Source organism: Etheostoma cragini, chromosome 1 (genome assembly GCF_013103735.1).
Source record: "Etheostoma cragini isolate CJK2018 chromosome 1, CSU_Ecrag_1.0, whole genome shotgun sequence".
In the NCBI taxonomy this organism is placed as follows: domain Eukaryota; kingdom Metazoa; phylum Chordata; class Actinopteri; order Perciformes; family Percidae; genus Etheostoma; species Etheostoma cragini.
In genome coordinates, this window is record NC_048407.1 from 19247113 (window position 1) to 19272922 (window position 25810).

At 39.7% G+C, this 25810-nt stretch overlaps 1 protein-coding gene across 3 annotated transcripts; it reads left to right on the top strand.

Annotated features, from left to right (window-relative positions):
- Nucleotides 1–856: 856 nt before the first annotated feature.
- Nucleotides 857–19460, top strand: dhx38 (DEAH (Asp-Glu-Ala-His) box polypeptide 38). 3 transcript variants are annotated; one of them, XM_034868383.1, is made up of 27 exons: nt 858–986; nt 1068–1170; nt 2219–2547; nt 2831–3027; nt 3274–3426; nt 3535–3697; nt 4334–4452; nt 4540–4616; nt 4727–4882; nt 4996–5157; nt 5294–5401; nt 5764–5888; nt 6004–6141; nt 6248–6434; nt 7018–7203; nt 7397–7537; nt 8108–8218; nt 9510–9734; nt 9877–9989; nt 10936–11144; nt 12328–12482; nt 13470–13625; nt 13927–14061; nt 14486–14611; nt 14702–14797; nt 15103–15224; nt 18611–19460. In XM_034868383.1, exons 3-27 carry the CDS (start codon nt 2222–2224, stop codon nt 18690–18692), a joined length of 3768 nt encoding a protein of 1255 aa, XP_034724274.1. In that variant the 5' UTR covers nt 858–986; nt 1068–1170; nt 2219–2221; the 3' UTR covers nt 18693–19460. The 3 variants fall into 3 exon arrangements, with proteins under 3 accessions (XP_034724292.1, XP_034724274.1, XP_034724283.1); XM_034868401.1 differs by having other exon boundaries at nt 857–1170; nt 2834–3027; XM_034868392.1 differs by lacking the exon at nt 1068–1170.
- The last annotated feature ends 6350 nt before the right edge of the window (nt 19461–25810 follow it).

The following is a 25810-nucleotide window of genomic DNA, read 5'->3' on the forward strand; positions in this document are numbered from 1 at the left end:
CCTTAATTGCACACTTTATTTTGAAAAACACATCAATAATCTCTCCCGGTGTGCTTACTTTCATATATTCACCACACACCGCCTTCGTCCATCACTTAGGCTACACCCATTAATACGGCTACTCTCATCCACGCTCTTGTCACTTCCCGTATTGATTATTGTAACTCTCCCTCTCTGGTTTACCTTACAAGTTCATCCACTCTTGAAGTGGTCCAAAACACAACGGCCCGTGTAATCACCAGAACCCCAACAACTGAACACCTTACTCAAATTAAATAATTGCACTGGCTCCCTGTCCAATACCGTTTTGACTTTAAGATTCTTCTTCTCACCTTCAATTCCCTCCATAATCTCGCTACTCCATACCTTTCTGAACTCTTTCAGCCCTACACTCCATCCTGAACTCTCCAATCCTCCTCTTCCTTAATGCTTCCACTCCTCTGTCCGCCTGTCCACAATGGGACTTTGGAACTCCCTCACGCTGACCTTGCCTTAGAGTTTCTACCCACCTTTAAAACCTCCCTACAAAACTTACCTTTTCCAAAAGGCCTACCCCTTATGACTTCACTCTCCATCAAAACAATGGATAGATTGCTTTATTTTAATTTCCTATCTCAATCTTGTAAGTGTTTGTTTTAATTCAATTTTTGCCTTTTTAACTGTATTTCTTGCTTGTTTTAACTGTAAAGTGTCCATAAGTGTTAAGAAAGGCACCCATTGTTATTATAGCTGGAGAGGTGCCAGTTGGCTTTTAAATGTAGCCTAATAACCTACGTGTTTCCTTTCATATATATTGTTTAGATGTAGTTCCCATTGGCATACGGTAGGTGGTGGTGTACCTAAAAGTTGGTATTGCAATTCGAAAAACACGCAAAGAAGAATAGGAAGAAGAATTGTGGGATTGCAATGGTTGCTCCCTAGTCTGTAAACATTCGCGTAGTGTTTCCGAAAGCCGCAGTTAAAATATTTTCAAGTGACAGCTACAGGTTCATAATTTGCTCCATTACTTACCCGTATATTAGTTTACGTCAAATAATTAACTTGATGTGCGAGTTTCTGCATTTTAGACCCAAATAATCAAGCGGCAGTTCTCCGCAAATTGCCGCCCGGCCTTGTCGGGACAGAAGCGGATAGCTCGCAGGCTAGCTGAGGCTGGCTGCTCCATCTGAGGTACGCAATACTTCCATTTCATTTAATCTATCCGTTATTAAACGAGTGGAAATGTAGTTATTTAACCTACAAATGCTTTAATGAGTCTTTGTTGACGTAGTTAGGATTTACAACACGTCATCCTCGGAAACTCGTCGATATGAATTTCTGCATTTGTAATACTAGCTTAATTGTAAAACAAAATTATAGTTGAGGTAAAACAAAAGACAGGAGAGCTAACGTTAGCCACTATGAGTCTGGGCCCATTTGGGACTTTGGAGTAGAGGTAACATACAAAGTGTTGAGGTCTCAAATGAGCTACTAAGTTCACGTTAATGGCCAAACAGATGTTGATAGTGAAATTGTCGTAAACTAATGAGTTACCACTTCATTAGCTAACGCTGTCTCTGTCTTAATGGGTTGAGCAAGGTAATAGATTATAGTTAGTTAGCTAGTAGACGTCTCTTTGAGCTGACAGTAAAATTTGATAGACCAAGTATTGGTACAACCCACTTAGTGTTCAGGGTCTAAAACTGACACAAATCTCTGTTAAATGTAGACTGAAGGATGAAATGATGATGATGAAATCACAACAAATTTGATAACCCAATAGTTCATGTGATAAATTAAGAAAGAAACCTTTCCTTGTTCCATCTTCTCTACTGTAAGGATTTGCTGCTATTCTCTGTTTTATGTTATTGCCAATTAGAGCCTAAATAATGTCTTGATTTATTAATCCATTGTTTGACATAAAATTAATCCGCAACAATTTTTGATAATCAACAAAGTGTCTAGGTAATTTTTAAGCTATTACGGTAAGATGAACCTAGATGGGTTTTTGACTGTTGATTGGACATGGTAAGCAATACAAAGAGGTTTGGATGTCAGTATGGGATCTTGTTATTGCCAATTATTACTATTTTCTGACTTCTTATAGATTATACAATTCCTTAAAGCCCAAAGCCCAAACCATTAGTTTTAAACAATGTTGAACAAAAAGTGTTGTCATGAGCAACAATTTAGTAGCATTACACATTTTCACCTTTTGCACGTCATTATTTCCTTGCAGATAATGGATGAAGATGTGTCAATGCATAGGCTGGAAGGGACTGATCCAGCTGCTGAAGTTGGGGGACTGATAGTAAAGAAAAAGAGTGCTGCTGCAGAGCCCCATGTTTTTCGGGCACCCACTCCACGCACCTCCTTGCTGGGCTTGGATCTGCTGGCAGCCCAGAAAAGGAAGGAGCGTGAGAGTAAGGAGCAGGCGGACGCTAGTGCCGATGACAGAAACAGAAAGAAGTCAAAGGTTTCCTCCTACAAGGACTGGGAGGAAGGTAAAAGTGACTCAGACTCTGATGAAGAAGACGATGATAACAAAAGCGATGCAAAGAAGGAGAGGTAAGTGCTTCACACAGAATAATGTTTATTGAAAATCATTACATTTTAAGTGGATTTTTAGCCTCTGAGTTCTTTCAGAGAGAAAGCCCAGCTCACTAAAGGAGTGCAAATATAAAACCAGGACTGTCACTGTGTGTCATGAAGGAACTTGGGACATTAACATCCCTTTCTTTTAATGTTTATGCATGGCTTGTATTTTATTTGTTCTTCTTTACTCATTGGTTATTTTTCTAACCGTAGTAGCACACAAATAGTATTATTATTGTTTTTTCTTTCTTTCCAGTAGAAAGTATCGTGTGACTGGCTCTGAGACACCCTCAAACCCGGGAGGGGTCAGCGAAGAGTTCCGCCGCAGACACCAGCAGAGAGAGAAAGACAGACGTGAGCATGGAGTCTACGCTTCGTCCAAAGAGGACAGGAACAAAGAAAAAGACAAAGAAAAGAGCAGAGATAAAGTGAGAGATCGAAGGAGTGAAAAAGGTGATTCTAAAGGACACTCATGTAGTTTGTGTTCTAACGTGAGTAGATTTGGGGTTTTAAGAAAAACAGCAATAGCCTTTTGGAGTCAAACAACATGTGATGGGCAAATGGTTCATACATTTTTTTTTGTATTTATTATAAAGTGGATTGAGTATTTAAGAACCTCAATTGGGAGATCGATCGATAATGAAGTCAAATGTTAGAGCAGTCAGGATTGTTGAGAGTAACTTTCCCTGTCTCTGTCAGATGAGCGAGAGACCAGCCATAGCCGCGGCAGCCGGTCGGAGCGTTCAGAGCGCGGGGAGAGGAGTGAGCGCTCACCGAGAGATGGCTGGTCTGACCGCATCAGCCGGGGGACTAAGAGAGAAGAACCCCTTTCGCCACAGCATCGCCCCAGAGGTAGTTTTGTTTTAGTTATCAGTTTTTAATTCAATGTGTTATTTATATTTATTCTTGTATTCATTTTATTGTATGTTGGTTGACTAAACTTATTTTATTTCTACATAGATTCTTTCACACCATCACGCTCCAACTGGGAGGAGGATGACAGTGGTTATGCCAGTTCGCGGCTTTCCCAGTGGGAGTCTCCGTCCCCCGCCCCGTCTAACAAAGAGATGGATCGCTCCGAGCGAAGCCATCGCTCTGGCCGAGAGAGTGAGAGGAGAGACAGGTCAACAGTTGTCTTTCATTTATCTCACGATTTTATTCTCCTCACCCTAAAACCTTAGTTTTTATTTGAAAAAGTACTTAAAGTACATAGTGGATTTGTTATAACAAACAATACCTGATAGTTCAGTGCACGTAAAATAATCAAGAATGGAAATGCAAAAAGACGGAAAATTCCTTATAGTCCTCAGTAGGCATACAATTTGTAAAAGCAATGTTTTATTTACTTTTGCACTTTCAGGTTTTCTTATGGTTTTTCTTATGGATTTAGTAAAAATGCAAATAATAGTCTGTTGAATAAATAAATCACGTCATTTTGCAAGCTGATCCACACCTACAGTACATAAAACTAACTTGAAGAATAAAACAGGTGAGATCGTTCTCGTAAAGATAAAGACCAGAACTTGGTGCAACGACGAGGACGGCTACTGGTTATTTGCATTTTACAACAATGCTATTTGTATTTGATATTACCACATTTTTCACCTCGATTTTTACGTTGTCATCATACCACTAATATGTACTGTCACTTGAACATGTAAGAGGCGTTTGCAAATCCTCACGGTTAGTTCTGCTGCTTAGCTGCTGAGAAACGAATGCTACTTGATGCTAACATAAAATCTGTCTGCTGTGTGCTTAGGTCAATCAGAGGCCGTTACCCAGACGACACACCTCTGCCTACCCCGTCTTACAAGTACAACGAGTGGGCCAATGACAGAAAGCATTTGGGTTCTACACCTCGTTTATCACAAGGAAAAGGTACTATTCTAAAAACAAGCTATATTGTGCTCACATGCTGGATTTATGAAATGTCTCATAATATTTCTTATTCTGTCTCTTCTTCAGGGAGGAAAGAAGATGGTGCAGGAGGAATTATGTTTGATAATGTAGATGAGAAAGACCAGTGGGAGGAGGACCAAAAGGTGAGTGGCACAGTTATTCCTCATTCATGCCTCACAGAAGTTAAAAACTAGTTTTTTGTTTTCATTTTACTATTTTTTTTCTTCCTCTAATCTGTCTCACTGTTTTGCAGCAAGCTGACAGAGATTGGTACATGATGGATGAGGGCTATGATGAGTTCCACAACCCTTTCACAACCACCTCTGAAGAATATGTAAAGAAGAGAGAGCAGATACTTCAGAAGCAGACTCAAAAAAGAATATCGGCACAGAAGCGACAGATCAATGAGGTACTGTGTGTCTGCATGCACAGGCATATACGCTATATTCATGTACTATACATGTCCTGTTGGTACATTTGTCTATGTTGGGGGCCATCTTTGTAACAGGCTGTGTTTCTCAGGATAATGAGCGGTGGGAGACCAACCGAATGCTGACCAGTGGTGTGGTGCAGAGGTTGGAGGTGGATGAAGACTTTGAGGAGGACAATGCTGCTAAGGTTCACCTGCAGGTTCACAACCTGGTTCCTCCGTTTCTGGATGGAAGAATAGTCTTCACTAAGCAGGTAAACAAGGTCAACATAGTTCATGAGGTTTCTGTCTCTACCAAAATAATAATGACTCAGTGTCATTTTTTTGGTCAGACCTATACTTGAAGAGTTTTTATCTGAACGTTTGTATGTGTTTGTTTCCCTGCTGCAGCCAGAGCCGGTCATCCCTGTGAAAGATGCTACCTCTGACATGGCCATCATCGCTCGCAAAGGCAGCCAGCTTGTCCGTAAACATCGTGAGCAGAAAGAACGCAAGAAGGTTGATTATTTAATAACATGAATGCTATTGTTGTTGAGATATATATGTTTATATATCTAAAGCCAGTAAGGATTTTAAATGAATACACCATTGCTATATTCATCTATATAGAAAATGTGTTAAAAGACAAAGCTGATATGATCTTAATGCTGTGCTGTTGAGAAATGTCAATAGGGTTTGTTGACGTGCACCGGTCTCGTTGATAATGCCAGCGCTGTCTAACTTCATTACTTTAGTGGTCGGTTGATGGCATTTTAACTGCAAACCACCATCACAAAATTGCAATGTGTGTATGAAGTTACTGACTGGAGCTTTAGTCTTCATATTCTTATGATGTAATTGGAATAATGTATTGTTTTCAGGCACAGCACAAACACTGGGAATTGGCAGGCACCAAGTTAGGGGACATCATGGGCGTCAAAAAGACAGAGGAGAAAGACACCCCTGGGGGCAAAGTGGTAGGCGAGGATGGCAAAGTAGACTACAGGTGACCACACTGTCTATGCAAAGATCTAGATGAAGATGGCAATTCACATTTTTGTTTTACTAATGGTTGACCTGCTATATTAACTGTTCGTAATTGCTCTCTCTCCACCTTACAGAACAGAGCAGAAATTTGCAGACCACATGAAAGACAAGACTGAGGCCAGCAGTGAGTTTGCTAAGAAGAAGACCTTTCTGGAACAGAGACAGTACCTTCCTATTTTTGCTGTCAGGCAGCAACTTCTTAACATTATAAGGTATTGATACCCATGGTGCATTGGTTTCCTCAAGTTTCATTCCCAGTTTTCACCTAAAAGTGTTTTTACATCATATCTGTTTCAATATGTTAACTGGCATCTGCAGGGACAATAGCATCGTGATTGTTGTTGGGGAGACGGGCAGTGGGAAGACCACCCAGCTGACTCAGTACCTGCATGAGGATGGCTACACTAGCTATGGCATGGTGGGTTGTACTCAGCCCCGAAGAGTAGCAGCCATGAGTGTGGCCAAGAGAGTCAGTGAGGAGATTGGCACCAACCTTGGAGAGGAGGTGAGACAGCTGTCTGAAGCTTAAGCAAACAATAACTACATTTGGGAATACTTAGCCTTTTATGTAATCAGAATCCCAAATTCTGTCTGATTGCATGTGTAGTTGCCCCATGTCTCTAAATAGAGACACAAAGAGCTACTGTGTCCTTGTATCTCTGCTAAGAAAGTGTCTTGAATGGCCTGTACACTACAGTAATTAAAATATTTTGAAATGTCCAGTCTGAGGGCTCCCTTGCACAAACTCAATAATAGAAAGTCAAATAGTGTGTAACACCCCATCTAGTGTTCAAAAGGAAAACATCAGGTCTGTTGCTTGTCTGGGGTATGAATTCCCCTGGCAAGCAACTTTGAATTCCCCAGGCAAGGAGCAACATAGAGGGAAACAATGGAGCTGTTTCAATATTAGCAAGAGCAAAAAATGCTTGGCTACTGCAAACACTAAAATTAGATATTATCTTTTCATTTTAATTAGGTAGGATTTCTTTTTGTAATCCCTATGCATGTTATACTCTAGATTTGTCTGCAAATAATTTAAGGAGCATGCATATCATTTTAGTTGATTATACTGACATTGTTGCCTGCAGGTGGGCTACGCAATTCGTTTTGAGGATTGCACATCCGAGAAAACATTGATAAAGTACATGACCGACGGGATCCTGCTCAGGGAGTCGTTGAGGGAGTCAGACTTGGACCACTACAGTGCTGTTATCATGGACGAGGCTCACGAACGCTCCCTGAATACTGATGTGCTGTTTGGTCTGCTACGTGAGGTCATTACACAACTACCTAAGACCCATTTTAAAGATTTCTTTTAGTTATTTTCAAGACGTACACACAGCTGAATTTGCTGTGTGTCTAAATGATGAATGACCTAGTTAGGGTGTTGTTTTCTTTTCTGATATCAGTGTAAAAGCACTGTATTTCCACTCAACTGTCTCTCTTCTGTCCACTGTTTCCCATCAGGTTGTATCTCGACGTACTGATTTGAAACTCATAGTGACCTCTGCAACTATGGACTCAGACAAGTTTGCTGCATTTTTTGGCAATGTACCCATTTTTCACATTCCAGGAAGAACATTTCCCGTAGACATCTTGTTTAGCAAGGTATTTTTTTTTTTCTATTCTACTTTCAATTAAAGCCATAGTCTGCAACTATGTTATATCAATAAAAGTCTGTTACATTCAAGTCGTTGCCAAATGAGTTGCTACAAACCTATTTTTAGACTATCAGCTCCACAACTCTCTGTATTTCTCAGTATGGCTATGTTTAGAAAATGGTGTAGTCCAACATTTTCCGTGCGCAGAAGCTTGAGTGAAGATAATTGCCTCTTTTGTATTTGTAATTTTTCTGAGTTAGACTCAGAGATTGTAATGAAATCCTTAACCTTTACAATGTTTTTAACCTTAAGAAAAGGCTTTATGACAGACATAAGCACATGTACTCCATGTTTAGCACATTTAGTCGTATTTTTTCTACAGTACACCACTTTCAGTTTATCAAATACCCAATAGACAATACATATACTGTGTTAATTTACATTAATCAACTTTTGGCATTTAATAATAAAAGTCTCTCTCTACTACTGTGTCAAAATTATAAATTGGTTGTTGTAGGGGCCATTTTAGTTTTGTTTTGTTTTGTACTGGACTGATTTGTTGTGTTTTTTTGTGTAGACTCCACAGGAGGACTATGTGGAGGCAGCAGTGAAACAGGCCCTGCAGATCCATCTCAGCGGGTTGATAGGAGACATCCTCATCTTTATGCCCGGGCAGGAGGATATTGAGGTGAGCGACATGCATAATAGTAGGACTGAACAATATTGTGTTTTAGCATCGACATCGCGATGTGTGCATGCGCGATAGTCACATTGCAGGACGTTACTGCTTGATAGAAAAGTAAACTTTTAACGTTCTCCTTTTACATGATTATCACCATCCTACCCTTCCTCTTTAAGACAGGTAGCCATGTGGGCAACGTGTGTATGTGACGTTAGCCCGACTGGGTTTATTGTTATGGGAAGTGAGGCTCTCTGTGTGTAGAAAAGTACCGTAGGCAGCTGCTGCGGCTGACACAGTGATGTGCATAGTTTTTGATGGGTAGTCAGTGAAGCTAGAGTAATCACTGTTTTATGTTCGCTGTAAATACAAACTAAATCACCAGATTATTGCAACGTAATCACAACTTCTCCCGGCCATTTTCCCCCGCAGAAAGCTGCTACCAGCCAGGCTAAAGCTAATATAGTTAGTCTAAAGAAACAAGGGGTCTGTCTGTCCCAACTAACGGTTCGGAGCCGCGACACTGGAAACGGAACACTAATCTACAACAGAAGCCTGTGTCTGATCTAACGTCATTTACACTGATTTAATTTTTCTTGGATACACAGTTTGTTGCTAGTGCGCATGACGTGCAGGTCTGATCAAGCTGGCCCCGCTAGTCGACCACAACCAAACATTCACAGGAAGCAACATGCAGTCACTGTCATTCACGTTAGCCTGGATTGATAGTATGATATGAATACAATGGTGTCGTGCTAGTCAACCAGCGTATTTCTGCTTAATTTCCCTCTCCAACACCACTTCAGAAGACTAACGTTAGTCACAGCGCTTACTTGCTTTGGTGTTTGTAAAGCATCAAAGTTCAACAAAGAATGGTTCACATTAGAAAAGACCCTTTTTCATTTTTATCTTTTATGTAGATGCCCTCACCTACAAAATCACTGCAGTAGTCGAGAATGATTTATTATTTCCAAATAGAGCTATTTATGTAATCTTTTAAAAAATACTTTTTCTTTTTTCATATTCCAATATATATCGCAGGGTAAAAAATGATCGCAATGTTAGATTTTTCCAACATCGTGCAGATCTACCTACTATTATCACTCAAATTATTGTTGCATTTGTATTTTGTTGCATTTTTTATACTGTGATCTGAATTTCATGTTCTAAATGTGCTGTATAAGTAAATTATTATTTATTTTATTTTTATACATACATTTTGTCAGTTGACAAGGAACAGATGGTTCTTTCTATTTTGTGTTCCCAATTAAACTAAGGCATGTTGTCCTTGTCCTTGCAGGTGACATCCGATCAGATCGTGGAGAGGTTGGAAGACTTGGAAAATGCTCCTGCTCTGGCCGTGCTGCCCATCTACTCCCAGCTGCCTTCTGACCTCCAAGCCAAAATCTTCCAGAAGGCTCCAGATGGTGTGAGGAAATGCATTGTCGCAACAAACATCGCTGAGACCTCACTCACTGTGGATGGAATCATGTATGTCGTGGATGCAGGATACTGCAAACTTAAGGTACTCCAAGGCATCACATTTTGTGCGTGCGTGCGCGTGTGTGTGTGTGTGTGTATGTATGTATGTAAAGTATATATGTATGTAACCAATCTAACATTGTTTTTGTCTTACTCAATTTTAATGACTTTTTTTTTTCCAACAGGTTTTTAATCCTCGCATTGGAATGGATGCTCTACAGGTTTATCCCATCAGCCAGGCTAACGCCAACCAGCGTTCTGGCAGAGCAGGGCGTACAGGACCAGGACAGTGTTACAGGTAATGGCCTTTGTGTTCTCTCTGTATAATTAGTGTTGAGCTAGAATTGGTGCATGAAAGATTTAAAAGGTGTGCCATATTTAGGTTCCTGCAAAGCTATTTATAATCTTGACTTTCTCCTGATATGACAAAAGGAGGATATTTTCATTTTGACATTCTTTTTACACTACTGAGAGAAGGGACATACCAGTAATTCCCCACTATCTTCATTCATTAACATACTCTTGACACTTCCCTGCTTTGCCATATTTACTTAAGGAAAGATTAAGCGATAGACACACAGGGGATACATTTTGCATTGCTAATGAGCATGGATGCTGATGAAACCCCACATATTTCTGGATTAAGCCGGCCCACCTGCTTCTACACACAAGCTCAGACAAATGTATAAAGAATCAGTTTTGGAGAAGCTTTACACTTTGTACAGTCAAGGTGTTAGAGTGTATGTGTTAGAGAGCAGAGAGAGTGAGTCACACTGGTTTGCTCTGCTTGCGTGGAGAATTCCCCACTCAAAGACACTTTTAGCTGTGACTGTACTCACAAGCTCAAAACCTCCATATACATTATAATCATTCTCTTCAGACAGCTGTAATTAGTGTGAGAGATTTTTTTAGTTGGGTCCTTTACTTTAACTCAGGCTCTTAATGTTTCTCTTTAATAAATTGTAGCATCGTGAATCTTCCTCTGCGGTTGATTTACATTTGGCACCTTTTGCTTATTTAGAATGCCACTGACATGTCACACATATCGCAAAATAATTCAGTGTGACAGAACAACATTGCCCAGGGGAGCATATTCGTCATTTCTTTATTCCCCCCCCCCAAAAAAAATAATGTACAAATATCTGTACATTTTTCTTGTTTTGAAAACATCATTTTTGGTGACTTCCATTTCGAGCTCGCTGTCTCTATCCGTGCCTGTCTCCATGAACCTTCTCTCTGTCCAGGCTGTACACTCAGAGCGCATATAAGAACGAGATGCTGACTACTACCATACCCGAGATCCAGAGGACCAACCTGGCCAATGTAGTCTTGCTGTTGAAGTCTCTGGGTGTTCAAGATTTGCTCCTCTTTCACTTCATGGATCCACCACCCGAGGACAACATGCTTAACTCCATGTACCAGCTCTGGATCTTGGGAGCTCTGGACAACACAGGTGGGTAGTGAATAAGAGTTGGAATTACCAGGGGCATCATAACACAATGTAATTATAAGATAGCTTTATATAAGGATGTATTTACATGACATTGACATTTTTAATAGGTGTTTAATATGCTGAGTAATGTAACCTACTGTCATTTTCTTTTACCTTTGAGAAAGTGTTCATAACACTAGGTCTACACCTTACATCAGTTATCTTTTCTCTACCTCTATTAATAATATAAACATATTATTGTAATAAACTTGATTTGTATAGCACCTGTCACACAAACAAAATAGAAAACAAAGAATACATAAAATGAGTCTTTAAGCCTTTAAATTACATGAATACAAATTAAGTTAAAAATATTAACATTAGTAAATTAGTAGCATGCACATTTACATCAGACAGTACAGTGCAGCAGCTTCAAAAGGTCTCCATTCTACTACTCTGTTCTTGTCTTTCTCTCTAGTCCTTGTACAAGCCCTAGACCAGTTTTAAACACAGAGGGGCTGACAACATAAATCCTATGTTTTTGAGATGATGATGAAGCTGTGACAGAGAATATTGGGTATTTTAGGGTCGGTTTTCCCCCTCAGCGCTGCTTGCAGCTCCTACACACCACAAACACAGGCAGGAGACTAGTTTAAAGGATGCTGCAGACACAGCAAACAGGCCTTGAGGAGATAGTTGTGAGGTTTAGCCAGTGGAATAATTCCCTAGTAACTGATCTTGTGTTTTATTTGACTGGTCGGGTCTCATTTCTGTCTCATCCTTTGGTAGATTCCAGGGGATTTATGGATTTTGGGATGAGGGGGGACTTTTGATGATTCCCTGTACCGTGTGTTAACAGCAGATTATCTCTGATTAAGGCTTACCTGCCCCAAACTGGCTGCTTCGCTTCTCTGCTTTCCCTCCTCATAAGCCTCTTAGACTCCGGTCTAATCATTTAAATCGGAACTGGCAAAGTTTTTGATCTCACTCTCTTTTTTTCTCTCTACAAGTATTCTCAACTGTCAGCAGTTCATCCTCCCCTCTCACGGTGATAGACAAATAAGTGTCACATTATGCTGGCTTCTTCCTAACGCCAGTAGGCTTTCGATGGAAAAGAAGCTTAGCACTCACTCGTCTTGTGCTTGTTCCTCCTACGTTCTTTACGTCTTACTCCTCATAACTGTTCTCTTGTGTTCTCTTTCAGGTGCTTTGACCCCGACGGGGCGTCTGATGGTGGAGTTTCCCCTCGACCCCGCCCTCTCCAAGATGCTGATTGTGTCCTGCGACATGGGTTGCAGTGCTGACATCCTTATCATTGTCTCCATGCTGTCTGTGCCGGCCATCTTCTACAGACCTAAGGTAAGTCTCATTTGATACAGTTACTGTATAATTAAAACACAAACAAACTCTTTAGTATAAACGTTCAAAATGTCTGTGTGAAATTAATAGAAGGCTTCCAACTCTCGCACATCTATATTTCCATCCATTTGTATTACAAAGTTAATTTATTTTGTAATTTTACAACACAGGGTTGCACAATGAAATGTAAGATGTTGGCCCTTCCCCCTTATACTATACTATTAACTATAATTAATATTAATGTATTCTGTTGTGTTAAAGTAGTTTTAATCCATATATCAATATCAGCAATGGTTGACATGATTACGTGAAAGGGGTGACTTGAAGCGTTGACCCCACGCAGAGTGTTAGGTTGATCTTTATTAGTTTTCCAGTCCATAAATTGACTGTTGTAGTTCACTCTCATGTCTAATGTTGTTTTTGGCGGTAGAAAGCTGTTGATTTATTGAAAAAGCTAAAATCTAATAAAAAAAGAAAGGCACACTAGCTGTCTAGCACCACAGTTAGAGACTAGCTGGTGAACACAGTGGAACATTTAGCAATTTAAGAGCATTTTAGCTCTGTTTTGGAGACTAAAAAAAGAGCTACAAGGGAAGTAAATAATTGACTTAAATTTGCAAGCTGAAACTAGTCTCCCTATTATTATTATTATTATTATTATTATTATTATTATTATTATTATTATTATTATTATTATTATTATTATTATTATTATTATTATTAATATTATTAATATTATTATGATCATGTTTCTCAGTCACTGTTGGATGTGGGTATCAAACTGAAAAAAATGTTGTATTTTCAGCGTGTTTTCAGTTGCATGGCCAAAAAAAACAGTTTTTGAATTTTTAACTACTGTATTTCACAATTGACTCTTAAAACAAGGTGTTTGTGTAACAATATTTCCCAGTGAAAAAACAAATAAAAACGTTGACATAAAAAATGATTCCAGTGATGTATGGAAACTCGATCTGTGTGCCGCTGTAGGGTCGTGAGGAGGAGAGTGACCAGGTGAGGGAGAAGTTCTCAGTCCCAGAGAGCGACCACCTCACCTACCTTAACGTCTACATGCAGTGGAAGAACAACAATTACTCCAGCATCTGGTGTAACGACCACTTTATCCACACCAAGGCCATGCGCAAGGTCAGACTACTGCTGTTGCATAACCTGTTCTCTCTATTGGATGGATAGAACCCACTCATTCAGTTTTCACTTGAATTCCAGCACAGCAAGATGATCATGTGGAAATCTCGCAGTTTAAATTGTGCTTTGTTTTCTTGCTATGAATTTGGTGTTTCAATATGTTTTGTTATGCTTTGATTTAGATGGACAAATCTTCACCTGACGTCAGCGATAGATTTTCCCCTATAACAATTGATTGCAAGTCAACAGGTTGGACATGTTTCTATGTGGTTCCACTTCCAATTCATATTGTTTTGTGCAGGTACGTGAGGTGCGCTCCCAGTTAAAGGACATCATGGTCCAGCAGAGGATGAACCTAATTTCCTGTGGGTCGGACTGGGATATCATCAGGAAGTGCATCTGTGCTGCATACTTCCACCAGGCTGCCAAGCTCAAGGTATTTCCTCCACTTTCCTCAGTTAATATGTCGCGCCTGGTGGCAATTGGTTGTGGCAGATTTATAGCATCATAATTACAGAGTAGTAAAATATCCCTTCTGGCCTCACATTAATACAGTGCAAAAATCTGAAAGGGAATTTGAAATTATGACTGTTTAATCAAGATTCTCCATTTGACTTATGAGTAGCCCGGTAACCCAAGCAATTGTAGCAGTGTTGGACATACTTCAACTTTATTTTCCTGCTGTCTAAGCCAGGGGGAGAAGCAAATTATCCCATATGACCTGCTTTGCTCTGACCTTTAGTGCTACAATAGATGCAGGCACAAACACATAGTAAAACTACACACAGATTCCTATTTTACTATTCAAAAATTCAGAGTTGCACATTAACTTGGTTATTTATGCCTGTGTTTTCTCCCAGGGCATTGGTGAATATGTGAATGTGAGGACAGGTATGCCATGTCACCTCCATCCTACCAGCTCCTTGTTTGGTATGGGCTACACTCCCGACTACATCATCTACCACGAGCTTGTCATGACCACCAAGGTAAAAAGTCTGCCGGCTGCAGAACCTGGCCTGCATGAAAACAATTAAAGATATGTGTTGTTGATGTTTAACTTGCACTTTGTGTTGTAGGAGTACATGCAGTGTGTGACTGCAGTGGATGGAGAATGGCTGGCAGAACTTGGGCCCATGTTTTACAGCATCAAACATGCAGGAAAAAGCAGACAGGTAAGGCAAGACAAGGCTAGTACTTACTTAATGCACACTAGGTAAATTCACAACACAGCCAAAAGTATAAAGTAAAAGTCACATATGTCTGTGTACTTTTGTTCTGTGGCTGACTTCTTGTCCCTTAGACAAGTAGTTTTAAAACACTTTGGCTTGTAATCTCTAAGAATGAAAAAATTACTACTACCACCCTTTTGTCAATGTTTGTATATGTCCATTGTTTGTGGCCAGTTCAACTAAAAAGCTATGTTTTTGTTTTTGATATACTGTACTTTTCTCATTCTCCGTTTGTGTCGCTCTTCCAGGAGAACCGTCGCCGGGCCAAGGAGGAGATCACTAACATGGAAGAGGAGATGTCCATGGCTGAGGAGCAGCTGCGAGCGCGTCGAGAGGAGCAGGAGAAGAAGAGCATCACTGGCACTGTTAAGTAAGTCAGCGACCCTCTCTCTCCCTTTTGCCTCCTCATCACACACGGGTCCTCCTCTAATAATAGTTCCCTGTGGCCCTCATTTTGCATACAAGATTGAAACAGTTAATAGATAGAAAACAGTTCATTTACCTACCTCCCTGCCAATCCATATCTTAACCCATCCCTCCCTCTCCTCCTCTCCCACTCACTCTACTCCACTTCTCTCACTCTTCATGATGAGCTTTTCTCACCTCTGGTCCCTCCAGACGAGACAAAAAGAAATAATATTGACTCCTGGGTGACCTCCATTACTGCAGCAATTTAAATTGTGCCATAGCAGAGCAGAGAAAGGAGGGGAACGTTCAATTTCAAATAAGACCAAAAAATTAATTTCACACCAATCCGCAAGCTTTACAGCGAGAAATAAGGTTATAAAGACAGATAATTTTTTTTATTATTGTTAATTAATCAGCTGGTTTATCTGTCTGACTTTGCGTGACCACGTCTGTAACAGATCTGTTAAAAATAATCACACTGGAGGTGTAGGATTAAGAATTAGATTTAAGTAGAGGAAGCTGGATGTGTAATAATGAATGCCGTCAGCTCTCCTGGGCTCTTGGCTGCCTTTGTCCTCCGGCAGGCGTCACAAGCATCTCCTCTAAGAGGTCAGTGTGACCGAGATGAAATATATTTTTTTGAGTATGCCTTCATGGGCCAGCTACTTATCACCTGTCTCCCTGCTCACCAGCACAGATCACTGGTGTGAATTAGTAGATGTCCCAGTCAGTTGTTTTGTGTTTAAAAGTGGAAATGCAAGTGAGTGTTTTTGGAACCACATCAGGGGTAAGTAAGAAGAAGTGTGGGCCTCTTTAGTTCCTTATGAAGCACAACCAGTTTTAGCTTCCTAAGTACCAAACTTTTCTTTGGTTTCACTTGTGAGGAGTTGCTACTTTTTGTTGTCATACATGACTGTAAATTGATAATCTTTGTGTTTTGGACAAACAAGACATTTTAAGACATCCTATTAGACTTCTGGAACTTGCTTAAATTGTGTAATCCATCATAGTGTGCATCAACATTTTCTTATGGTTAAAATCAAAGTTACAATTCTGTTGTGCGGGGTAATGCAGTTTAGGTACAGATTGATTTCAGATTTTCTTGTTCTATAAAAATGAATCAAAACTAATGGATCCCTTGTTTGGAAAAAAAAGCATTCTAATTCTCAGCAAAGCAGCATGATTTGCTGTAATGTAAAATACAAAGTTTGTAGTGAATGATCTTAAACCAATGTACATACAATAGTGTTCAAGTGAGCGAAACAATTCACCTGATGTGACTGTGAAGGAGACTGGGACGCAGTGACAGAAAGCTGTGATGGCCTGATGCTTGTAATTGCCGCAGGTGTGTGTGTGACATGAGGAAAGTGCGGTCAGTGTCAGTGTGTCACACTGCTGTAATTAAAGATGATAGATTGTGCTGTCAGGCGCTCTACATCAACACTCTTTTCTTTTTTTTTCTTTTTTTTGGACTCTCCTGCGGTCCTGCTTTTACAGTTTTGTTAAAAAAGATTGCAGTCCAACATCACTAACCTCATAAATCATATTTTTGGCTAGAAGTGATATTTCTACATGGCAAATAATTTACTATTAAGTGTTCTAGAGTCATAGAAAACCAACAGTCATGACATGCATGCTGCTCATTCTGTGTACTTGAATCTGTAATTGAAAGGGTCATGTTCAAAATAATAGCAGTGTTGTGTTCAATTAGTGAGGAGATTGATTCTGTGAAGAAACGGGTGTCAATTATGGCCCATATTTAAGGAAGGAAGCAAGCAAATGTTATGCATGCTGGTTATAGTGCATTTCACACTCGTTCCAGACATTGCTCTGAGGAACAGCAGACTTTGATTTAAAAAAATGATTGGAGAGGGGAAAACATAAAGATGAGCAGAAAATTATAGCCTGCTCAGCCGAAATGATTTCAAATGCCTTAAAAATGGCATCCAAAGCCTGAACGGTGTGGGAAAAAAACAGTCAACTACCAATGGAATGGATCGAAGAATAGCCAAAATGGCGAGGGCTCAACCAATGATCAGCTCCAGGGAAATCAAAGAAGTTATAAAGTTACCAGTGAGTACTATTATGATCAGAGGAAGGCTATGTGAAGGCCCATTGCTGTAAAAGACATGTACTGAATAGGCTGAAATTTGCCAAAAGACACATTGACTGGCCAAAGAAGAAATGGCGCAACATTCTGTAGACTGATGAGAGCAAAGTTTTTTTTTTAAATAATAATCTTAAATTGAATTTGTGTAGCGCTTTTTCCAAGCTCAAAGTCGTTTAAAGTCGCTTTTTGGGTCCAGGAGCTGCAGACAGTTTTTCCGACAAGCCCCATGCACTGAATTTACGCCACAGTATACTTTGAAGACAGTAAACAATGGTGGTGCAAAAATCATGTTTCTCATACTGTGGTGTTGGGCCTATTTAGCGCTTACCAGGGATCATGGATCAGTTTCAATACATCAAAATACTTGAGGTTGTGTTGCCTTATGCTGAAGAGGAAATGCTTTTGAAATGGGTCTTTCTACAAGACAATGACCCAAAACACACCAGTAAGTGAGCAAAGTCTTGGTTCCAGATGAACAAGATTGATGTTAGTGCGGCCAACTCAATCCCCGACCTCAATCCCATAGAACACTTGTGGGGTGACATCATCAAAAATGCTGTTTTGCTGAGGCAAAACCCATTAATGAAGAGAAATTGTGGAATGTAGTTTAATAGTCCTGGGATGGAATACCTGTTCAAAAGTGTCAGAAGTTGGTAAACTCCATGCAACACAGATGTGAAGCAGTTCTCAGAAATAGTAGTTATGCAACTAAATATTAGTGCATTGATTCAAAGTAAAGCAAACCCTTAAGGCATTTTTTAGTTTATACACTAAATGTTTGAGTTTCTAAAGAAAAATGCAAATATTGCTATTTTTTTGAACAGCCTAATATTCCTTTTTCTTCCCTTTCTGTAAAAGGTAGAACACAAACTTGATCAATTTTGGTCATGTTTTGATTTGAAATTGAATGTGCAGTGTTCCCAGTGCATCGATATTATGGAATTAAAAGCTGTTCTAAAGATTTTGTGTATATTCTGAACACAACTGTATATAATATTAAAATATTGCAGATACAAGATTAAACTCCACATCATACTCAAAACAAATTCATCAAACTTGATTAAGTATAAATAAATTGTGACATGCACAAATTCCCTCACCCTTTTCTAACCACAGCTGCTTACTTGATGTAAAAGATGTGTAGCATTGGACTACAAGAAGCAATAAAGAATGAGGCTGAATAACGTGTTGTCACAGTGGATAAAACTTGTCTTCCAACTGACTTTTCTCTGATTCAGGGCTGTGAAAATCGTCACACCGGGAAGGAAAGAAGAGGCCCCCATGACGCCTAGACGGACCCCTGCCCGCTTCGGACTGTAGAACTTCCCCTGGAGGTTAGCGCCCACTAATCAACCAACCATTGTGGCTCCCCTAGACTCATCCAGACCTAGACCACACCAGCACAAGCAAATACAGTGTAACTTCCAGCTACCATTTGTCCCTCCCAGCATGGCCAGAATCAACTGCAGTTCATCTAGAGACCACTAGAGTGAGAACTTGTATAAGGCACAAGATTCAAAGACGTAGCCTGGTCCATCAAATAAATGTCTCCCTCCACCTTGATGAGCCGATAGCTGTTTCCATGATACATTTTAAGGAATAAAACGTTTTTTTTTGTATATTCAGTATTTATATGTTGTCTTTACTGAAGTGTTTTACAGATGTCTCTATACAGTAATGATTTTACTTGTAGTAACAATAACATACATGTAACATTTAATTTTCTATGTTCCATTGCATTTTCTCCATTTTGAGGGAAATAGTGATCTAATTTGAATGTTACTTCTCTTTGTGTCCTTGCATTTACTAGTTCTTGTACTGTCGTGGCTCAAGCAGCCACATGCAGAGTTGAGTACCACCATTAAGTGCTCCTCTACGGACTGAAGCACTATTCAAACTGTACTTGTGGTTGGAGTATCTTCAGACTCTAGAGTTGTGTTGTAATGCCCCCCAATACACACACACAACACTCATGTAGGCTTAGGCAATTGACCTTTTTCTACTTTCTGTTGACCTTGTTCCACCAATGTAATGAACCACAACTTTGCTTCATAAAAACATCACGCTGGATTAAACCTATCAACTGTTCTCTTTTTCATGGTCCTTGTGTTTAAACTAGCACACAGTTTCCTTTTATTATTTTACTCTAAACAAATGTTGATGTGCGCCCTCCTGCCCTCTCAGCTGATCAGAATGTTGTGCAGCTTCAGATAGACTATCTTTAACAGAAGGGTTTAGTGAGAGCCATGTTTGGATAGTGACGGTCGTTCTGTTTCGTCTTTTTTTTCTTTCTTTTCTTTTTAACATGGATCTGAGACAGCACAAGGACTGCTAATGGATTTCATTTTCCTCTGAACATCTTTTGTAAATTAAAAAGCTAGCTCTTTTTTAATAATTCAAAGTGATTTCATTCAATATTGTAGTCCCTTACGTGTCTTTTTATGCTGCTGTGTGTGTGTATATATATATGTATGTATATATATGTATATGTGTCATTTAGATGCACATTTTTTCGTTAGTTTTGCAATGGCATGAATGATAGCTCAATAACTGGAAATGATGCAAATTAGTTCAAGCTGTATATTCTCTATATGTGGCATGAGTCACCCTCTGAAAACAAAACAGATGAATCGTTCATTTAGTTCTTAGTTCTTCTTCTAAGTTCTTAGCTGTTTATATACAGGAAGTCTACAGTTCAATCATTTTCTACAGCTGGAGATAGATTTAATCAGGCACTGAGAAGGAAACATTTTTCTAGGGTTGCAACACATTATTTTCATCATAAATTGATCTGCTGATTACTTGTGGATTAATAGTTTTTTCATAATATTTCAGAAATTAGGGAAATGTCCATTATTTAGGAGTTTTCAATTAGTGCTGAAACTAATGATCATTTAAAAAAAACAAGGTAACAAATCACAATTAAGAAGCTGTAAACACAAAATATTTTTGCTTAAACAATTATCCATTATATATTATATTTTGGAAACTATTCTAAACAAAGAAGTTGTTGCGTTTACTATCATTTATGGCCTAGAAAGCAGAAAGTCCTCACAAGAAGCTGAAGCCATATATTTGAGGTTTTTTAACTATCAAAATAGTTACTAAAATTTTCTGTTGATTGAATAATTTAATGAATTCACTTCCAATTGCTCCTTTTGTTCGACCAACAATGGAGCAACCCAAACTCAGCAAAGTCCTGTGAGCTAAATATGCTCTTAATGAAATTCTCTGATCGGTTGTTTTCATTGTCAGCTTCACAATTGCAAGCTGAGGCGAGAAAATCTGATCAGAGAGAAACAAAAAGCCGGGGTCTGTCCCTCACGCCGGCACTCACATCCACAGATGTCAAACATCTACATGAGTGATTCCTTGGCTTTGAAACCCCTCAGCTGTAAAGATGTTGATACGCTTTAGATAAAGAGCCAGGCTACATGTGGGTGGAACTTGTGTGTGGCTTTATTGAAGCTGTATGTAAATCATCAGGTCACAAGGCTGTTGAGCAGTAGCCTGGATGGTGTTCCAGTGTCTTCATCACAGTTAGGTTGACATTTCTTGATGTCTCTAGCTGAAATCGCTCTTACTAGCTGGCATCAATTTGGAAGGAAAAGAAGAAAGAAAAGAAGCTGGCCTGCCTGGGATTTGTTCAAATGTGGTCTGCAACAACTAGCAGTGTTTTTCTCTTAGCTGAATCCCTCTGCAACATTTCTTTCTTGTTGGTCTGTGTGACAGTCTGTCTCACTGTAACCCTCATGCAAATAAGCATGATTATGAGCGTTCCCTCGACCCCATCAATTCTGCAAGTGTTCTTGATTGAGTGTGGCAGCCGAAGGAGGGGATGGATATAATGGACTCCAACTTTAATGAGACAAATCTCAGCTATGGGCTGACATTTTGAAATAGTCCTTATGAATGACAGTGTCAGCACTCACCTTTACCAAAGCTTTCCAGGGATGTCCCTTTAATAATGGAGGGAATTAAAATGGCCTCCAAGGCGGCGGAGATGGGAGCCACAGGATTAGGGTGCAAAGCCACGCCTCTTAAATGGGCTCTTCTGCCACACCCTAAATAAAGTAAAGCTCTCCTCCGAGGACTCCATGTTGTTACCCTGAGATTTGAGGGACGGGTAAGGGTGAATGTTCCGTTGTTGACCACAGTGTGATTTGTTAAGATGAGCTGTCCCTCACATTAACTGCCCCGCCCTTGCCTTCATTCTTCCCCCTTGGTGTGTGTCTGGTGGCGGACATGGACAAGCTTTGCTGTCATTACAAACTTAATAAGAACTGAAGTGAGATTGATGAGAAAAACAGAGGCATCAACTGCTCTTTTAATTAACTCTTGTCCCATAATGGTGCTGGGATGGAGGCACTGAGCAAAGAATGAGACTTTCTTTCTCTTTCCGCCCTTTTCTGTTTTGTTGCCTCGTTCACCCCCGATAATGAACAGCCTTCTGGGACCCAATTACATCCAAGGCTGCATTAGGAGCACAGCAGGCCCAGTGGAAACTTCAGCTGAGTTTCCCCCTTATCTCCCCCCTGCCTCCACTCCCTGTTACTCTGCTGGAGATGGCCTTCACTTGATTGAATTTTGAATGTTACACCCCCCTCCCCCCTCCCACACACAATCACGACACACACACACATTCAGACACACACTTCTGTAGTCTACTACCTTCACCAGTTCTGAACCCACATGTGGTTTATGTTGGAAGCAGGAGGCAATGTATGCTTGTTGTTGGCTGTCCTTCACCGCTTGCATCGATAGAGTGGCTTTGTGTAAATTGTGTAATTTGTGGCGTGAATTGGTGCATTTGTGTGTTGTGTCCCTGCAGCATGAAGCGTAATCTTGTGAGGACTTGTGATTGGAGATTATAATCATTGGTTGTGTTTTTGGACGGAATAAACACTGATGGGGTATTTTTTTTTTGGACTATTTTGTAACATAGGTAAACTCAATCATTAACATTTTTAGAATGCTGAAATGTTTTTCATGTAACTTGTTAAAACACAAAAACGTATCCATTTCTTTTTTTCTGTCAAGGTCACATGGACAGGTGCTACCAGTTTACATCAAATTTAATGCCAATAAGTCACAACCAACACAACCTACTTCAAAGTCTAAAAAGCATTTGTCATTTAAACCACTTGTTTTAATATTCATAAACCTACGGTGGGTGACAGGGGAAAACCCCTGCAACTTCAGAAAACACATGCAGATAGACAAAACACAATCAAATTAAGAAAACAACTTTGTTAATTTGACAACACGTGCAGCATTCAGCAAACGCACTGCATATACACACAACACAACCAAATGCATAAATGCAATGCAAATAAAATAAACTTTGCAAAAAGAAAAGGACACAAATCCTGACAAAAGAAGCAATGCAAAAAAGAAAAACAACTTTATTAATTTGACAACACATGCGCATCATTCAGCAAACGCAACAACACACACACCACAACCAAATACATAAACGTGATGCAAAAAGAAAAGCACACAAACCACAAAATCATATATTTGGTTTTGTTGTGTTTAGATGCAGTGCATTTGCTGAATGCTGCACACGTTGTCAAAATTATTGAAGTTGTTTTCTTTCTTTGCTTGTGTTTCGTCTATTTGCATGCATTTTCTGAAGTTGCAAGGTGATTGCCCCTGTCGGCCACCATATTAAACCAAAGTGTTAGACAAATTAAGATTAGGCATCACCAAAGTTATTGCAATTAATCCTCTAAATGTTGTACAAAATGTAATCAATGGATTAGTTGAGAGATTTCAGTAAAAAACAAACGGTGGCGCTAGAGGAAAAATCAAGGGATCAGTAGGATTCATCCTCCGGGGACCATGTATGCCCTTACAAGATTTCATGGTAATCCATCTATGATGCTTTATTTTGGACGGAGCAACATTGCCATCCCTATAGTCGCATCCTTAGCGTGAATAAAAATGACACTGCAGGCAAATCCGGCATTTAGGAAAACTAATTTTTTGTGTCAACATTCTTGTAGTGAGCATTCACAGACACTTTACCAGAGCCTGGGAGGCCTTTGTGGGATATGTACTGTATGTGATGGCTGAATGTCTTTTAGATGGGGACTGCCTCTAAATGCAATGCTTGGGGACACCCAAGGCATTAATAACAATTATTGGTATTTTTTAGTCTCCTCAGACACCTTAAGTTTGGTGTATTGACTGCTATGCTGAACCTCTTTTGCCTATTGATCTGGCCAAGGCATAAACTGATGGTGTCCTCTTCCTGTAAGTCTGGAATTAATCATTACATGCTGCCAGTGAGTAAATAACTCATGTACTAGGGCCCCACCACTGGTGAGTCACCTCATCGTCTTTTTGTGAGCTCACGGTATATTCTCAGTGATGTTTCTGAAAAGTCAAACAAAACAAGGGCACAACCAAATGCACTGAATTACAGAATGATGCAAGAGAAAGTGAAAAGACAATAGCTCCTCTAACATTTATCATTCACTTCAACTCCTGCAAGAGAACACTTTCAATAGCATTTGAATAAAACAAATACAATTAAACTGAGTTTTTTTAAATTTTTCATGGACTTTGTTTTTGGTTTGTATGAAGTCAAATGGAATTTTACCAAATAAAACAGATTACTTCTGTTAGTAAATGCAACACATTTAAGAGGGTTGCAGCATTCTTACTGGCCCATTGTCTTATCCCTAACCAACACTTTGTGTATACTGAACTACCATGCTTGTCTACCTCCCTGTGGACTGCATGGTTACTAACAGCTCATCCACTATTGCTTAGGGGTCTTATTTTGTTCTAGAAGAAAGACTTTATACTGTCAAACTCAGACATCCCATGTGATTGAAGGCCGATGGGCATGGAACTCTCAGAGCTGCCCTCAAAGCTGCAACACTGCTTGCTTTCACACAGCCAACTTGTGGTGGGTGGAGCGGAAGAACAAAGGCAGACCTGTTAGGGTTTAGATGCCTTTATTATTCTTTTATTTGGCTGCAATTTCTGGTCAGTCTGCCCATATTCATTAAGATTTTTGTACTACAAGTAGCTTCTATATGTGACTCAAAACAAATCAAGTGCTCTACTTTTCTTTTGCAGAAATCAAAGTAAAGAAATGTTATTCTAAAATATAGATTCATATTCCCACATTCTGAAAGTGTAATTACAGTCACATCTGGCCATCTAAGCACATACAACAGAAACATGGCTGTTAAATCATCAAATACGACTCCAAACTCAACAAAGACACAAAATAAACTTTGTGAGGTTAAACAAATCCTCCATATATGTGTTTTAAGTGCTCATCATTAACAGATAAATGTCCCTCCCTGTAATTGGGAAAGGTGGGATCCATCCAGTCAAAGTGACTTCCAAGTTTGCTCTCTCCTGGGCCCGCAGAAACTCTCCAAATCTGCACGTGTGGCTGCTGGTAACACACAGGCTTAGCTTTTTGCTTGACTAATCAGCACAGAGCGCAGCTAAAGCGCAAGACACTTCATTCAGACAATGCATGCAATGAATTGATGATCAAAGAGCATTAAGAATGCTACAAACAAGGGACGTTACAATGCACTTAATCATTATTTTGTTATAAAGTAACAAGATGATGCTGACGGTTAGATTTCTTTTGAATTCTCTGAAGATATAGTAGCTTCCCAAAGTTTGACAAAATAACCCTGATGCTGTCATCAAGCGTATAATGAAAGATGCAATTAAGTTATATTATGGAACAAGCAGGATCCAGTGTTTCTGGAGCCTGACCCACACTCGGGACTAAAAGTCAATCAAAGCCTTTGCTTAAATTTTTTTTCTCATCCATCTTCATGGAAGTGCAATACTAAATTGCTGCAGTCCCACTTAATCAAAATAATCCAAAGTTCTCAAATGTTAACCTGCATCAGTACAAGAATGAGTGAAGCATAACCAGACATACTTCATTTTGCTCCGTTTATGAACTTGAGGCATTTCCGTCTGTCCCAAGTTCCAATATGCAGCCCTAATGACGCCTCATATGTATAAGGTTAGTGACCTCAGCCAATCACACCTTTTGAATTGACCTACCAGTGCACTGAGCAGGTTCCCAGCAGCTGTGTGTCACTGAGGCCTGGTCGATATACAGTAGCTGGGGGGAGAAAACATCGACTGTCAGCTGGCGAAACCACAAGGGCTAAAATCCTGTTATAACAATGCTGACCAAATCCCCAATCAGCAATCGCTTGTTATGCTCTTTTCTGTGTCAAAACACTCCCTTATTACATGACTGATGGCTTTTTTTTATTTGTAAAACAGGTCTCTTGCTAGATGTAAATTGTAACAGAATGCAAATTTGCTCTGCTCATTCTGGCCGAGGTTCCACAGTTTACCAATCTCTCTTAAGCTTCTTGTTGACCGCGTTTGCCAGCTTTCTGTAAACAATTGGATTCTTAGCAATTCCAACAGCATTG

What these genes read in the sequence shown, in the direction of transcription:
- dhx38 (XM_034868383.1), top strand. Translation starts at nt 2,222, where the DNA reads ATGGATGAAGATGTGTCAATGCATAGGCTGGAAGGGACTGATCCAGCT. An exon ending in AGATCGAAGGAGTGAAAAAG is followed by an intron (nt 3,028 to 3,273) that starts GTGATTCTAAAG and finishes TGTCTCTGTCAG; the next exon opens with ATGAGCGAGAGACCAGCCAT. An exon ending in TAGACATCTTGTTTAGCAAG is followed by an intron (nt 7,538 to 8,107) that starts GTATTTTTTTTT and finishes TTTTTTGTGTAG; the next exon opens with ACTCCACAGGAGGACTATGT.